Source organism: Urocampus carinirostris, chromosome 3 (genome assembly GCF_059441175.1).
Source record: "Urocampus carinirostris isolate Australia breed hairy pipefish chromosome 3, RoL_Ucar_1.0, whole genome shotgun sequence".
Classification (NCBI taxonomy): domain Eukaryota; kingdom Metazoa; phylum Chordata; class Actinopteri; order Syngnathiformes; family Syngnathidae; genus Urocampus; species Urocampus carinirostris.
In genome coordinates, this window is record NC_142351.1 from 94,252 (window position 1) to 108,929 (window position 14,678).

Below are 14,678 nucleotides of genomic sequence, written 5' to 3' on the forward strand. Positions count from 1 at the left end.
CAATGACAAAATTGCACGGATGAAACAGTCGAATGTTAAGCGGCAGCATCAAAATGGAGGCGGGCGCCAAGGACCTTAGCGCCGGCCGTCTGGGGGCCCTCGGGGTACCTGTGGCCCCTGAAGATGAGGACGACGATCACGACGACAGCGACAAAATCATTGAGGCCGAGGGCGTCGACTCAGAGCGGCTCAAGGCTTTCAATATGTTTGTGCGTTTATTTGTGGACGAGAACCTAGACCGGATGGTTCCCATCTCCAAGCAGCCCAAAGAGAAGATCCAGGCCATCATCGAGTCCTGCAGCAGACAGTTCCCAGAATTCCAAGAACGCGCCCCCAAGCGCATTCGCACCTACCTCAAGTCCTGTCGGCGAATGAAGAAAAACGGCATGGAGACACGCCCAACTCCGCCCCACCTCACCTCCGCCATGGCAGAAAACATCCGTGCCGCCGCCTGCGAGAGCGAATCACGTAATGCTGCCAAGAGGATGCGTCTGGATGCCTACCACGACGAGCAGGTCTCGCCGGACAAACCCTCAGGCGGGGGCGGCGCCCCCAGGGAGCCGGCATCCCTCGTCCAGTCGGCTTATTCGCTGGCCGCTTCCGCCTTCGCCAATCAGGAGCCACAGGTTTATATAAATGGCGCCGGCTTGAGCTACGGTTATCGTGGTTACCTGGGAGTGGGCGGGGCTGTCCAGCATCCTGTTTCCCTCGCTACAGGCGCTGCCCCTCAAAGCAACGGTCCGACGGACCTCAGCATGAAGTCCCTTTCTTCTGCTAACATAGCCGTCGCTAACAACCACTGCCTGGGTGGGCGGGGCAGTGGGGGCGGGGCTTCGGCCCAGCTCAGCCAACCAGAGATCGCGGCCGTGCGTCAGCTGATCGCCGGCTACCGAGAGTCTGCTTCGTTCCTGTTGCGCTCCGCCGACGGGCTGGAGAACCTCATCTGCAGCAGAACTGAAGGGCTCGGAATTGTGGGAAATGTGTAAAAAGCGGGACGTCCTACCGGGTGAGGTGAGGAGCTCCTCTCAACTCAATCAGTGAGAGCTTCCTCTCGGACGTGCCGGCTTGTACATATTCGCACTTTTCCCGCTTACTTTCCCGCTACTTCATATGCACCACGAACGCACACCTAGATTTTTGACTGAGTCACATTTGTCTAGGTTCAGAGTAGTGTTTGAAAACAACTGTCGACAGTGAGCTGGACCAAAAATCAACATTTCAGTTTTTTCTGGGTTAAGGCGTAAAAAAATGAAGTGACATCAATCTTTGAATCTCAGTAAAGCAAGCCTCCAGATTTCTACAACTTAACTGTCCAGTTTTTTCCAGTGGCACGATCCGTTGAGTGTCATCTGCATAGCAATGGAAACTAATATTATACTTGCGGATAATGTCACCAAGCGGAAGCATGAAAAATACTAAAAATAATTGGCCGAGTACAGAGCCCTGTGGAACGTCATAGGGGAGTGTTTAGAGGTCAGATTGCCGTCATTACCACATTGCATCCTGTCTGACAGGTAGGACCTAAACCACGAGAGTACAGTTCCTGAGATACCAACGCGTTCCAGACGAACCAATAATATGTTGTGGTCGAGAGTATCAAAAGCAGCACTGAGATCCAGCAGCAGTAACACCGGAATCTATTGCTAAAAGGAGATCATTGGTTACTTTAGCCAGGGCTGTCTCAGTAGAATGATTTGCCCTAAATGCTGACTGGACAGTTTCAAAAAGGTTATTTTCTGACATGAAGTCATTTAGCTGCTGTGCAACGACCTTTTCAAGTAATTTCGCAAAAAATGGCAGATTTGACACTGGCCTATAATTACCTAGGCTTTCTGGGTCAAGGTTAGGTCGCTTAAGCGTGGGTTTAATGACGGCAGACTTGAAGGCTACAGGAACAATACCCGAGGATAGCGACACATTAACAATATTTAAAACCAGGGGTCAGCAATAAATGATTTGTGAAAAATTAATGCCATTAATTGCGAAAAATTAATGGAATGGTTGCTTAAACTCATAAATCCATTTATTGCAAAATTTAAATAATTAGCAATTATTGCGACCCATTAATTGCGAAAATATTCGGGCTCATATTACCTATGAAAACCGTAGATATCAACGTCATTTAACAATGGCAATGCTTTTCTAAGAAATTTTTAGCGAAAATTTATTACCTTTGCACATATTTTTATTTCGAAACCTCAATTTTCGACGATGATTTTGAAGTAAGGCCGGCCTTATATTCGGGGAAACACGGTAGCTGTACGTACGTAGTGTGGTTGCAAAGCAGCTTTTTATTGGTCGGGACAAAATCGGGCTTGTTGATTGGCTCACGTTTTGCCTCAAGCACGTACGTCGTGGATGCACATACGCACACGTTGTACACCACTACTACTACGCTGTATTGATTGTAATCTTCGCACGGTTATGAGACCGAGGGAAAAAATAGTTAGATTAGATTAGAGGGACCAGTTTGTTCGACCATATTGACACGGCTAGTATACCATTAAATTACCAATTAATGGCTAGAAATCCGATAAATACCCATTAATTGGCCTTGCCGCGAAAAAATTAACATTAATTTTTTCGCACTTAAATATTTTTTCTTTTTCCAAAAATCAATTACTGATGACCCCTGTTTAAAACTGATGGTCCCAAGATCCCAAACAGATCCCTCACCAGTGAAGCTGGAAACGGATCAAGCAGGCACATAGTTTGTTTGGCCCTACTGACCATCTGTGTTAGATTATCAAGGGACAAATCATTGAAACTGGAGAATGTTTCTGAACAACCGCTGACACAGTCCATACCTAGCACCTCCATATATTTTATATAGGAGGAGGAAACAGAGCGTTCTTTTAAAATTTCATTCCTGATGAGTTGAATCTTTTTATTAAAAAATTCCATAATGTCATTAGCAGAATAAGTGCAACCATTCGGGTTAAGTTGTTGTCTGGTAAGTTTAGCCACTGTGTCAAATAATTTTTTTTTGATTATTCTTATGTTCAACAATAATCTTAGAGAAATACGAAGCTTTAGCTGAGGCAAAAGCTACTTTATATTTCAGCAAGCTGTCACACCAGGCCAGTCGAAAAACCTCCAGCTTAGTAGTGCGCCATTTTCGTTCAATTTTTCTGCAACTTTGTTTGAGTATCCTAGTTTCTTCAGTAAACCAAGTTGTATTCTTCTTGGGTCGGAATTTATACTTTAGGGGCGCCACAGAATCAAGAACATTTACCAAAGCAGTATTGAAGTTGTTTGTAAGTGAGTCAACAGACCCAGTGTACGAAGGGAAGGCTGCAGTTACAGTAGGTAATAATTCTTTTAAGGCTAACACCGTTTTAGGGCGGATATTGCAACTGCTAAAGCCTATATTTTCCTTATCACAGTAAACATTAAACAGCACCTCACATTTAACAAAATAGTGATCAGAGATGGCATTAGGATACGGTAACACTGTAACATTTGAGGCTACTATGCCACGGGTCAGGACGAGATCTAGAGTGTTCCCATCTTTATGAGTGGGCACATCAACTATTTGATTGAAACCAAATGTATACATCAGTGACTTAAATGCAATTGCAAGTGAATTTGATGGGGAGTTATGTGAATATTAAAATCACCAATAATTACAACATTGTCCGCATAAGTTACTAAGTCTGTTAACAATTCCGAAAATTCTTCCAAAAAATTTGAGTATGGTCCAGGTGGGCGATACACAACAACTACATAAATTGGTGTTGACATTAAGGACCTCATAACAAGTGCTTCAAACGTTTTAAAACGAGTAGGGGTATTAGAAGTAAATTTCAACCTATCTTCCGATATAAGAGCAACACCTCCACCTTTTTTGCATGGTCGTGCCAAGTGCGCACTCACAAAGTTAGGGGGAAAAGCCTCATTTAACACTACAAACTCATTCGGTTTCAACCAGGTCTCACAAAGGCCGATAAGGTTAAGATTGTGTTCATTAATAAGGTCATTAACAAGTAAAGCTTTGGAGGCTAGTGATCTAATATTAAGAAGGCCAAGCTTCAGCACTGTGGACTGAGCTGAAACCTTTCGCGAGTTTTGCACCTTAGTGGTAACCACCACAGGATTCGACTGCCGGTCCCGGGTCTTGTGCCTTGCATGACGGCAGATGCGGCCCGAATTCCATACCACAGGAATATTGTTGACAGGTGGAGTAGCAGGATGACTATTGGTAGAAAATAATGTTATTTCTTCTCCCTCCTCACCTAACAAGGGAGAAACAGAGGTAAGAGGCACAGAAGAAGATGCTATAGAATAGTATAAATCAGGGTGTATGGTGCAGTCAGTAGAACACTCTAAACTACAAAAACTATGTGAATTGCATGAATCTAGCATAGCGCTAGTTAGCTCTAGCGTTACAGACTCCACACCCATATTAACAGGTTCACTAATCACCTGTGACCTGGCCTGCACTAGTGTATTCTGTCATGGAAGGCTTAAACAGTAATCTATATTTTTAGAAAGAGTGAGAGCACCTTCCCAGTTAGGGTGAAGGCCGTCTCTCCTCAGCAGGTCAGGTCGGCCCCAGAAAGCAGGCCAGTTATCCACAAACCTAAATCCCTTCTGATTGCAAAAACTTGCCAGCCATCGGTTTAGCGAGACTAGTCTGCTAAACCTCTCATCATTGCCTCTCGCAGGCAAGGGGCCAGAAAAATTACTCGATGCCGACTCATCTTTCTGGCGAGATTACAGGTCCTAGCAATATTTTTCTTTGTAATCTCAGATTGTCTCATTCTAGTATCATTGGAGCCGACGTGAATGACTATATCGGTGTAGCTAGCCCTGTCCTGGTGTCTAGGTTTGCTCGTCAGCTCCCTCAAATTAGCCTCAATGTCGGGTGCTCTGGCCCCAGAAATACACATAACCGTGGCTGGGGTGCTCAGCTTTATGTTACGGGTGATGGAGTCACCTATAACTAGGGTGCGGGAGCCAGTAGACCGGGGTGGAGTGGGACTAGCTAGGGGGCTGAACTTGTTATGCGTCTGAATTGGCTCACCGCGATTAGCATGCCGTTTAGGGCTAGTGCTAACCGGACTAGCAGGTTCGCTACAACCCACGCTAACAGTGGTGTCCGAGGCACCTAACATTTTCCGTTTAAACTGCTCTAGCTCACGGACACGTCCCTCTAGAAGGGCAACCTGCCTACGGACACGGGAGCAACCTTTACAGCAACCCATACTCACTTGTAAGCGTCGGATGCCAAAGAGCGCCCTAGCAGACGTGGGAGGGGATATCCTTCAACAACGATCGGCAGCAGCTTCCGACTGTAAAACAATTGTGCTCGGCACTTACCTTGCGCCAATCGTCCGAGATACTTACCCGAAACTTTTCAAGATAAAAAGTCTGAATCCAAATTCTGCTATAGTAGGAATCTGAAACAATCTCGTAGACGCGACGACGTGAGCAACACAAAATTCCCGCCACTCGATAACCCGGAACCGGAAATGAAAGGCTGGCCTCCTTCAAAATCTGCAAAAAGCTCCTGAGAATATTCTATGAGACAGTAGTGGCAAGCGCCCTCTTCTATGCGGCAGCGTGTTGGGGAGGCAGCGTCAAGAAGAAGGATGCCTCTCGTCTCAATAAACTGGCTAGGAAAGCGAGCTCTGTTGTGGGCAAAGAGCCGGACAGCCTACAACAGTAGCTGAGAGACGGGCACTGGAAAAACAATCCATGGCATCCACTACACAGCATTATCTCCAGACAGAAGAGCAGTTTCAGCGACAGACTGCTGTCACTGTCTTGTACTACGGACAGACTGGAGATCTTTTCTTCCTCATGCCATGAGGCTCTTTAACTCTACCCGGCAGAGTAAAAGCCCACAGTAAACCACACCACCTACATTGCATATTACCGAATCTTATTGCAATATGTATTCTGTGTAGCACTATTTAGTTATTCTATATAACACGCTACAGTGGGCATTTGCACGTCACACTGGGTATTTGTACATTGTTTTCTTTTTGTTTTATTATTGTATTGTTCTCAGCGAAGGGATTTTGCTGGAAATGTGAATTTCCCAAAGCGGATGAATAAAGTATCTATCTATCTATCTATCACATGTGCGGTCCCTTCTCAAGGGTTCTTCGTTTTCTTCATGTTGAGGGCTTTGCGTTTTTCCTTGCCCTGATTTTGGTTCCAGATCAGGGGGTGGTGTCATAATAGTCTGAAAAAAATAGTCTGCGTAATAACCTGTGAAGCCCTTTGAGACTCTTTGTGATTAAGGGCCAAACAAATTAAAATGACTTGAGTTGACTATTAAACTTCGGCCATTTTTTCTCGGACATTGCGAGAGTTTTAATCGCTTGAATGATCGTTCCGCGTTCATCCCAATTCTCCATACGTGCGCGTAAAAACGGGGCGTAAAACATATCACTGGTGGCGACACTTATTTCAGGGTTTCATTGAATACAATCGAAACATCTTCGACTTTTTTCGAATTTTATTGGCCGAGCAATGTGTCGATTATCATTTGAAGCGGTCACGATTGGCTAGAGTTTTTGGCAGGTAAAGGAGGCGTTGTCGTTTTTAGCAATACGGACCGGGATAGGCTAATGCGATTGGCTGAAAAGGCAGAAACAAGGCAGAGATACGTTTCGACTGTTTTTTTTTAATCCATTACGGTGTGTTTTGGAGTAAACCTTTTCAGGACGTTACGTACTATGGTGGAACTTCATGGCTGCAAGACCATGTCCTTGGTGAGCGACATCAGATTTAGAGTTTCAGGGATGAGTATACTATGAAAATCTTGATATTTTGAATGCCAAAAGTTGAAGTTTCAGACTCATTTGAACATTATAAGTTTTGATTGTTAAAGGGGGAACAAATTGGGCTACTGATAAGTCGTGTTCTGTATATACTTAACAGTTGATATTTCAGTTGAATGTTGTCTTACAATGTGGTCATGGTGATTTCCAGTCTCAACTTCATCTCGGTCCAGGAAAATCCAAGTCCCTTGTCTGTGGTGCTCTCGGTTTCCGACACGAATTCGTTTGAAATAGCCTGCGTCTGGCGTTTAACGTGAAGGATGCAACTTTAGACACAATGTATTTTCAACTTTTATCGATCGATTTTGGAGTTTGTTGATATGGAAAGTGATCAGTCCAGAATAAAATTAACATCGACCCAAAAATAATGCACACAGTTTGATTTCAACAAACTACGTTTTATTCACAGGACAAAGAAAATGGAATCAAACGAAAGAATAAAGCACATTGTTGACACAAGCACTCAGTGTGAGCAAGGAGGAAGGTGGAAGAAATGATGCAACAGGTTAACAGTAATGATCAACGCACCCGGTTTTAAGATAATAAACCCATTTCAATGATATGGAATTGTTTTCATAGGGTGCCAACATGGGATATTTGCCCAAAACACCAAAGAGGTTGTCGCAATAACCATTTTTGTGTACTTTTGAGAAAAAAAAAAAGTCCCTCAGGTGAGGAGTGTGTGAGAAGCAGCACATGGCCAAGCAGGAAGATGAAGAAATAAAGTTTCCTATCTCTTTTGGCGGCGGACTTCACGGGGATTGTTCCCATCCGGACGACATGGACGGAGAGAACCACAAGCTCTCCAAACTTTGGGGCTCTGGTGAGAACAGGCCCCAACCCTGGGGACCTAGGTCGGCCATTTTATTGTTATAATAATGATACTTGTTTATAACAGGCAAAAATTGTATGCGGGCACACAAGGAAATAGATCATCTATCAAGAAACATGACACATATGCAGATCATGAATCTTTTGAATCCATATGAAGACTTTGGGGTCACAAATCTTTATGATACAACTGGAGAGTCTGCTCACTTCCTGTGAATGAATGTGGCTTTTTTTGATGTGCTGGCAGTCAGTGGTTGGAAAAAGGTGAGGGCAAATGGTTTTGTGGCTTTTATGTTCCTATAAACGACCTGTATGATATTTAGCCAGTTGAATGTTTTTAATTAACAACTCTTAGTGAATTTTTGACCACAAACCGAGCAGGCAAGTCTTCTGGCCAGTGTGGGTTCTTGTGTGTCATTTCTAGTGTCCAATAATAGTCTGAAAAATTGTCTGTGTAATATAGTGTAATAACCTGGGAAGCCCTTTGAGACTCTTGTGATTAAGGGCTATTCAAATAAAAATGAGTTGACTTGACAATATGGATATTGTTTTTTCACCACAATGTCACCAGGTCAAATCAAAGGCTTCTCGCCAGTGTGGGTTCTAGTGTGTCTCTTCATATTACTATTTTTGGTGAATCTTTTACCGCAAACTGAGCAGGAAAAAGGTTTCTCGCCAGTGTGGGTTCTGGAGTGTATTTTGAAGTCCCAATTCTGGGCAAATCGTTTACCGCAAATTGAACAGGAAAAAGGCTTCTCGCCAGTGTGGGTTAATGTGTGTCTTTTTAAGGTCTGACTTGAAATGAATCCTCGACCACAAACTGAGCAAGAAAAAAGATTCTCGCCAGTGTGGGTTCTGGAGTGTATTTTTAAGACCCAATTCTGGGCAAATCGTTTACCGCAAATTGAACAGGAAAAAGGCTTCTCGCCAGTGTGAGTTAATGTGTGTTTTTTTAAGTTCTGACTTGAAGTGAATCTTTGACCGCAAACTGAGCAAGAAAAAGGCTTCTCGCCAGTGTGGGTTCTAATGTGTTTTTTTAAGCTCCCATTTTCGGTGAATCTTTGACCACAAATTGAGCAGGAAAATGGCGTTTCCCCAGTGTGGGTTCGTATGTGATTCATTAGGACCCAACGCAAGGTAAATCCTCTACCACAAACTGAGCAGGAAAAAGGCTTCTCGCCAGTGTGGATTAGTTGGTGTGATTTCAAATGTCCATTTCGGGTGAATTGTTGACCACAAACTGAACAGGAAAAAGGCTTCTCCCCAGTGTGGGTTCTGGAGTGTATTTTTAAGTCCCAACGCTGGGTGAATTTTTTACCACAAACTGAGCAGGAAAAAGGCTTCTCGCCTGTGTGGGTTAGTTGGTGTAATTTTAAGTTCCCATTTTCGGTGAATCTTTTACCGCAAACTGAGCAAGAAAAAGGCTTCTCGTCAGTGTGGGTTAATGTATGTGTTTTCAAGTGTCCATTTTGGGTGAATTTTTGACCGCAAACTGAACAAGAAAAAGGCTTCTCGCCAGTGTGGATTAGTTGGTGTGATTTCAAGTGTCCATTTAGGGTGAATTTTCGACCGCAAACTGAACAAGAAAAAGGCTTCTCGCCAGCGTGGAATTTCATATGCAACTTCATATAAGACTTGCGTGAAAATGTTTTCCCACACTGGGAACATGTGTTACCACCTTCAGCGTTTGCGGGGCGGGACGTGTCATTGTCATCCGTTTCCAAGTGTTGACGGGAGCTGATGCTTAGAAGCTCCTGCCGACCGTTATCTTCAGGTTGACCTTGATCTTCCACGATTGAACGGACCCCGGTCACTCGCAAGACTGGACCATCGTCCTCCTCCTCAACAGGCTCCCCATCCTTTGTCTCTTGCTTAACCTGATAAGGCTTCAGATCCTCCTCATTTTTAACGGCAGGCAACTCTGGTTCCTGCCGCGCAGTAGCAAGATATTCTTGGCTGACGTCTGCAAGACACAAGTCACGTTTATTTCTATTGCCCTTAACTCGTTCAGAAGCATTGTCCCCGAGTGCCAAAACGTAGAAAAAAATTCTAAAGGCTTAGGCGCGGCTGATCAGTAAGTATTAGGCCTCTGGGAATGAAATGCTCGTTTTTAGAGGATAAAAAGGGGCCGGAGGGACTTCCGGCGGCGCTATGAGGTAGACGGCAGCAAGGAAAGTCGCACGGACAAAAATCACTTAAGACAAATTTAATACATACTAGGAGAAAGACAGAAAGGCTACAATTTGTGACTCATATCAAAGAAAAACACTTAAACAAAACACGGTCAAAGACGGGAGACTTGTTGAGGAAACGGGCGCTAAGGAGAAAAAGACCGAGGGAGCAGAAGGAATGTCATCGGTCGACGAGGGATCCTCCACGAAAATCCCTAAATGAAGGCGAGAACATACCGAAGCAGCCGGCGGGAACAAGATTGCCGTGGCAAGACTTGAAAAAGAAGAACTTCTGGAGCGCACTTTGTCGCTGGAGCGGAGGCTGGAAGGCATGGAGGAGCTACATGCTAACACGGAGGAGCCAACGACGAGACCAGAAGAATCCATAGCCTTCCTGCTCCGCCAAACGAGCAACAAAGTGGGAGGACTTGGAGTCAACACATGGCATACATAAGAAATGATTCGCCCCATTACAAAACGGGAAATACCAGATACAATAAATTCAACTTCAAAATAAATAAATCACCAGGAAGGAATGGATTCCCGGGGGTGTTCTCCAAAAGCTTTAAGGAAGAATTAACAGCGGTACTGCATAAAGTATTTAACTATGCGCCAACAAAAGGATCCTGGTCGGAAGCCATCGTAACAGTCTTGCACAAAGAAGGAAAAGACCCAATATCGTGTGAAAGCTAGAGACCACTTACTTTACTTTCTTAACATCTCAAAATTCTTACAAGCATACTGGCAAAAAGAATGCAGAAAATCATAGCGGGATTAAAGAAAATGGATCAAACGGAGTTTATTCCGGGAAGACGGGGCGCAAACAATATCAGCAGGATACTAAACATAATTACGAGCACAAAATCCGAGAGCCAACCCTCGATGTTACGGAGCTTGGATGCACAAAAAGCTTTCCATAGGGTGAAACCGAGCTTCTTACATCAAACACTTATAGCTTTTGGCTTCCCTCGAAAATGTGTAGAACGGGTGAAAATAATCGATAAAAAGCCTAAATCTCGGCTTAGAGTAAACGGCTCCGATTTCTTGGATATCAAAAGAGGAGTCCGGCAAGGGGACTGTTTAGGCCCACTCTTGTTTGCAGTAAGCATAGAACCACTCGCGGAATCAATTAGACGAAATGAGCAAATAAGGGGGATATGAGATGAAGGAGGAACAGAACAGAAAATATCATTCTTTGGAGACGACCTGTCGGTAATGCTGAGAGAACCTTGGTTATCGATACCACCACTCTTGGAGAGCCTTCAAATAGATGGAGAAGTAGCTGGCTATTTAAAGAATGAGAGCAAATCAGTAGCAATTAAAGGAATATGGTAGTTTGAATCTGGGTTCGTCTGTTGGACTCTTTGTGTTTCGTGCCAAAGTTTTCTGGAGTCAATTTTGACGAGCTGTCTGAAGGCCGACGCGAAGGAGTCAACGCGCCGTTCTTCCGGGACGGGAGACCAATGGGACCCAGCCAAGGGGCGAAGGAGATGCTTTGCTGAGCAACTCGGGAGAATGAGAAGAGTCGGTTTTTGGAAGGAGAAGCGTGCAGAGATTTGTGTGTTAGAAATAAATCCACCCGTGAGTGAAATGCCGGCTTCTGAGAACTTTCTATGCAAAAAAGAGCGCGCAAATTGTTTGGATGAACGGCGATTGGGAAGGTCACAAATTGGAGTCAGACGATTCATTGAAGTATGTGTTGATTTAACAAGAAATTCCAACACAACGATGAAAATGTCCAAGAGATGTGATTGAAATATTTGATTTCAAATGGACAAATAAAGAGTTTCAATATTTGGGGGTGACACCACATTCCACACAGCTGTTTGATGCAAACTACGGAATGTTGATAAAAGAAAGAAGGAATAGATTTCCCATCCATTTTGACTTCTAAATCTTGATTTGCCTTGCGATTAACAAAGAATATGACTTTGGTTTTATTTAAACTTTTCATTCATTTGTATCCATCCATACTTTTATGTTAGTGACTTCATGATCATTGCAAGTTATCAAATCAATATAATTATCATTGGAATAGAAAATGTTAATGTCGTCGGCAAATATTATTCAACTTATACTTTTGAAACATGAAAAATATCGATAAGATTTAAATGAAACAACTTTGGACCCAGGATAGAACCCTGTGGTACTCCACAACCGATGTCCAAGTATTCAGAGGACAACTGTCCCATTTTCACATATTGCTTCCTCCTCGTCAAATCACTTAGAATCCATTGCACAGACACGCCCCTGATGCCATATCTATCTTTAGTTTTTTTTTAAATAGAAAAGAATAGCTTAATGTGTATCGACATCTAGCTGGGCAACCATCACGAGTTGTTTGAGCAATGACATAAGGAGCCTTCCCTTTTTGCCATATCTCCTCTCTGCGTATTTTTGGGGGCGACGCCCAACGACCTTCTCTCCGAAATAAGGACGTTGCGGAAAGTAAAACACCAACCTGCTCTGTTCAACACAATTTGGAGTATCTTGTAAACAGCTCCTGGACATTCTGGTTCCTGCCGCGCAGTAGGAAGATGGTCTTCACCGATGTCTGCAACACACAAGTCAAATTGAATTTATTTGTGACGCCTTTACTCACAGAAACTCACAAAATGCACAGAACACCATTGCAACATCAACCTGATCTGAAAGCTACAAGAGGGCAAGGAAACACTCAAAAAAGGTCAGGATGCGGAAAATGAAGAAACCTTGGAAAGGGACCGTACATGAAACATACAGGAAGTCATGGAAACAGGGTTCATACATGGTTTTCATGGCCAAATTCGGGCACTTTTCAAGCACTTCCAAAGCCTTTTTTTATTCCTCTCCAGTAACTCCAAAGGGGAAAAAAATCCAGCGGCCATCAGAGGAAAGTTTTTTTGGTGTCGTCTTTGATGATTAAAATAAAGTCGCTATCTTGCTCCTAGCGCATGCTTTGTGCTATTTTGGGACGTTCCATCCACGACCTACGATCTTTGTGTGTGAAAGGGCTGCTATAACAGCGCCACCTGCTGGTAGGGGGTAAAGTTTGGGCTTCTCATTTTGTGATTGGAAGGCAGGAGTTAGTTGGCAGTCTACAGTGCGCCGCTAATGGTATGCCACGATCTTTCGGTGCTCCAAAAAAAGTTAATTGTAAACATTAAAACCACAGCTGACAAATCTCTCTACATGCACAGTAATGTGATTGATGTTGTCAGGCTGTTTGAATTTATTCTTGTTTTGTTTCTGTCGACTTTTGTGTTAGTTTTGCCAGACGTTGCATGTTGTGCTAAAATGCTAATTCCCCTTATAGTGTCGAAAGCCAGCAATCATCGGAAACCACGTGTTGTGTGTGACTCATTCATTGCAGGTAAATTGTACCCGTTTTTACACTCATTATTGTTATTACTTCTATTTTCACATATATATAAAAAGGATGATAGTGGTTAAACTTCAGTTCACAGAAAAATATAGACTTTATTCATCCCCTAAGGGAAATTCACATTTCCAGCAGCATCCCTGAGCTGAGAACAATACAATAATAAAGCCAAAAGAATACAATATACAGATACCCAGTGTGACGTGCAAATGCCCACTTTAGCATGTTATATAGAGTAACTAAATAGTGCTACACAGAACACATAATGCGTTGAAGTCATTGTAAACGTTAAAAAACCACAATACGATCGCTTGTTAAAAGTATCTTGTTGCAATGGATGTAAAAATGTATTGTGATGGTTGATATTCTAAAATCTATTTTAGGTCAACTGAAAAGAAAACTATTTGATATGTTTAGGAAAGTCTACAGCGCGCTGCTAACGATGTTGACAACTAGCGGAGGTGCTAACCACGTGTTGTGTGTGACTCATTTCATTTCCAACAACTGTATTAAGAGCCTCATCATGCAGTCCAGTCTGAATGGGGATCTTTGGTTGGACGGCTACACCGCGGTTACTAATTATATATACATATATAAAGTTTGGATGCGACTTCGTACCAGTTGCTGCTAAACTTGGCTGAAAAAAGGTTGTATTTGAATTTCAAACCACTATTCTTTCTTTTCAATTGTCGACTTTTTGGCCAGCCTGCAAAAATTTGGAAAGCATTGTTATTGTAGCAGAAGCAAAAAAAATGTCCAACCTTCCCCGAGCTGATTGGAAAAAGCGTCCTCTCGTCGCGGTCCTTCCTCGCTGGAGCGCATTTTATCCGTCTTTCAACGATAAAACGCTCCAACTCGGCAGTAAAAAGGAAAACTTTCGAAAAGGGCTACAAAGTGATACTTGTGTCGAGTTGACGTCGTTTGAAGTCGACTAGAGGACTTTCTGGAGATTCTATTGTTCGGCAGCCATGACACCTTCTTCTTCGAAACACTGCCGCAAAGGATTGTGGGTACACGTGGGACGGATCACACGCTGCGTTCATGAAAATGGGTGTTTCGGGAGATCCCACCAGATACGACCGAAAAGCGTCTTAAGAATTTAGGAAGTCGGGGCTTTTTAACCCTCAACTGGAGAAATATAATCAGAAAGACACTCAAGGTGTGAGGTCCTGGTTGAAAAGTTGGAGTACATAGCCTTTCTCCTGGTCGGAGGTTGGAAAACTCAGTTGTCGTCTTTTTGGGAACGCAGTAACAAAAAACACATAGAAGACGAGATAGGTCGGCGACTAAATAACTCGATTCGTCCGGTGAACGACTATGTTAAGGCAATATATGTCAAAAAAAGGAAATTATAAAAAGGTAAAAAGAAAAAAAGCAGTAACGGGTGTATTCATCACTTTCGTTCTGTTGAAATTCCTGCTGAAATATTTTTGTCTAGTTTGTGTTTAAGTGTCCTGCAATGACGAGTCCAACAGTGCCACCTGCTGGTGTAACAGAGTTGAAATTTGATTTCATTTTTTT

General features: G+C 43.3%; 2 protein-coding genes across 2 annotated transcripts; one reads left to right on the top strand and one right to left on the bottom strand.

The window, feature by feature from the left end:
* The first annotated feature begins 32 nt into the window (after window positions 1–32).
* Window positions 33–986, top strand: LOC148368166 (nucleolar protein 4-like). The gene has a single exon (XM_088329672.1). The coding sequence runs from the start codon at window positions 33–35 to the stop codon at window positions 984–986; it is 954 nt and encodes a 317-aa protein (XP_088185798.1).
* A 6,191-nt stretch (window positions 987–7,177) lies between these two features.
* Window positions 7,178–14,194, bottom strand: LOC148368167 (uncharacterized). Its single transcript, XM_088330218.1, has 3 exons — window positions 13,919–14,194; window positions 12,258–12,350; window positions 7,178–9,588 (listed from the first exon to the last, which is right to left on the bottom strand). Exons 1-3 carry the CDS (start codon window positions 13,977–13,979, stop codon window positions 8,198–8,200), a joined length of 1,545 nt encoding a protein of 514 aa, XP_088186344.1. The 5' UTR covers window positions 13,980–14,194; the 3' UTR covers window positions 7,178–8,197.
* Window positions 14,195–14,678: the final 484 nt, after the last annotated feature.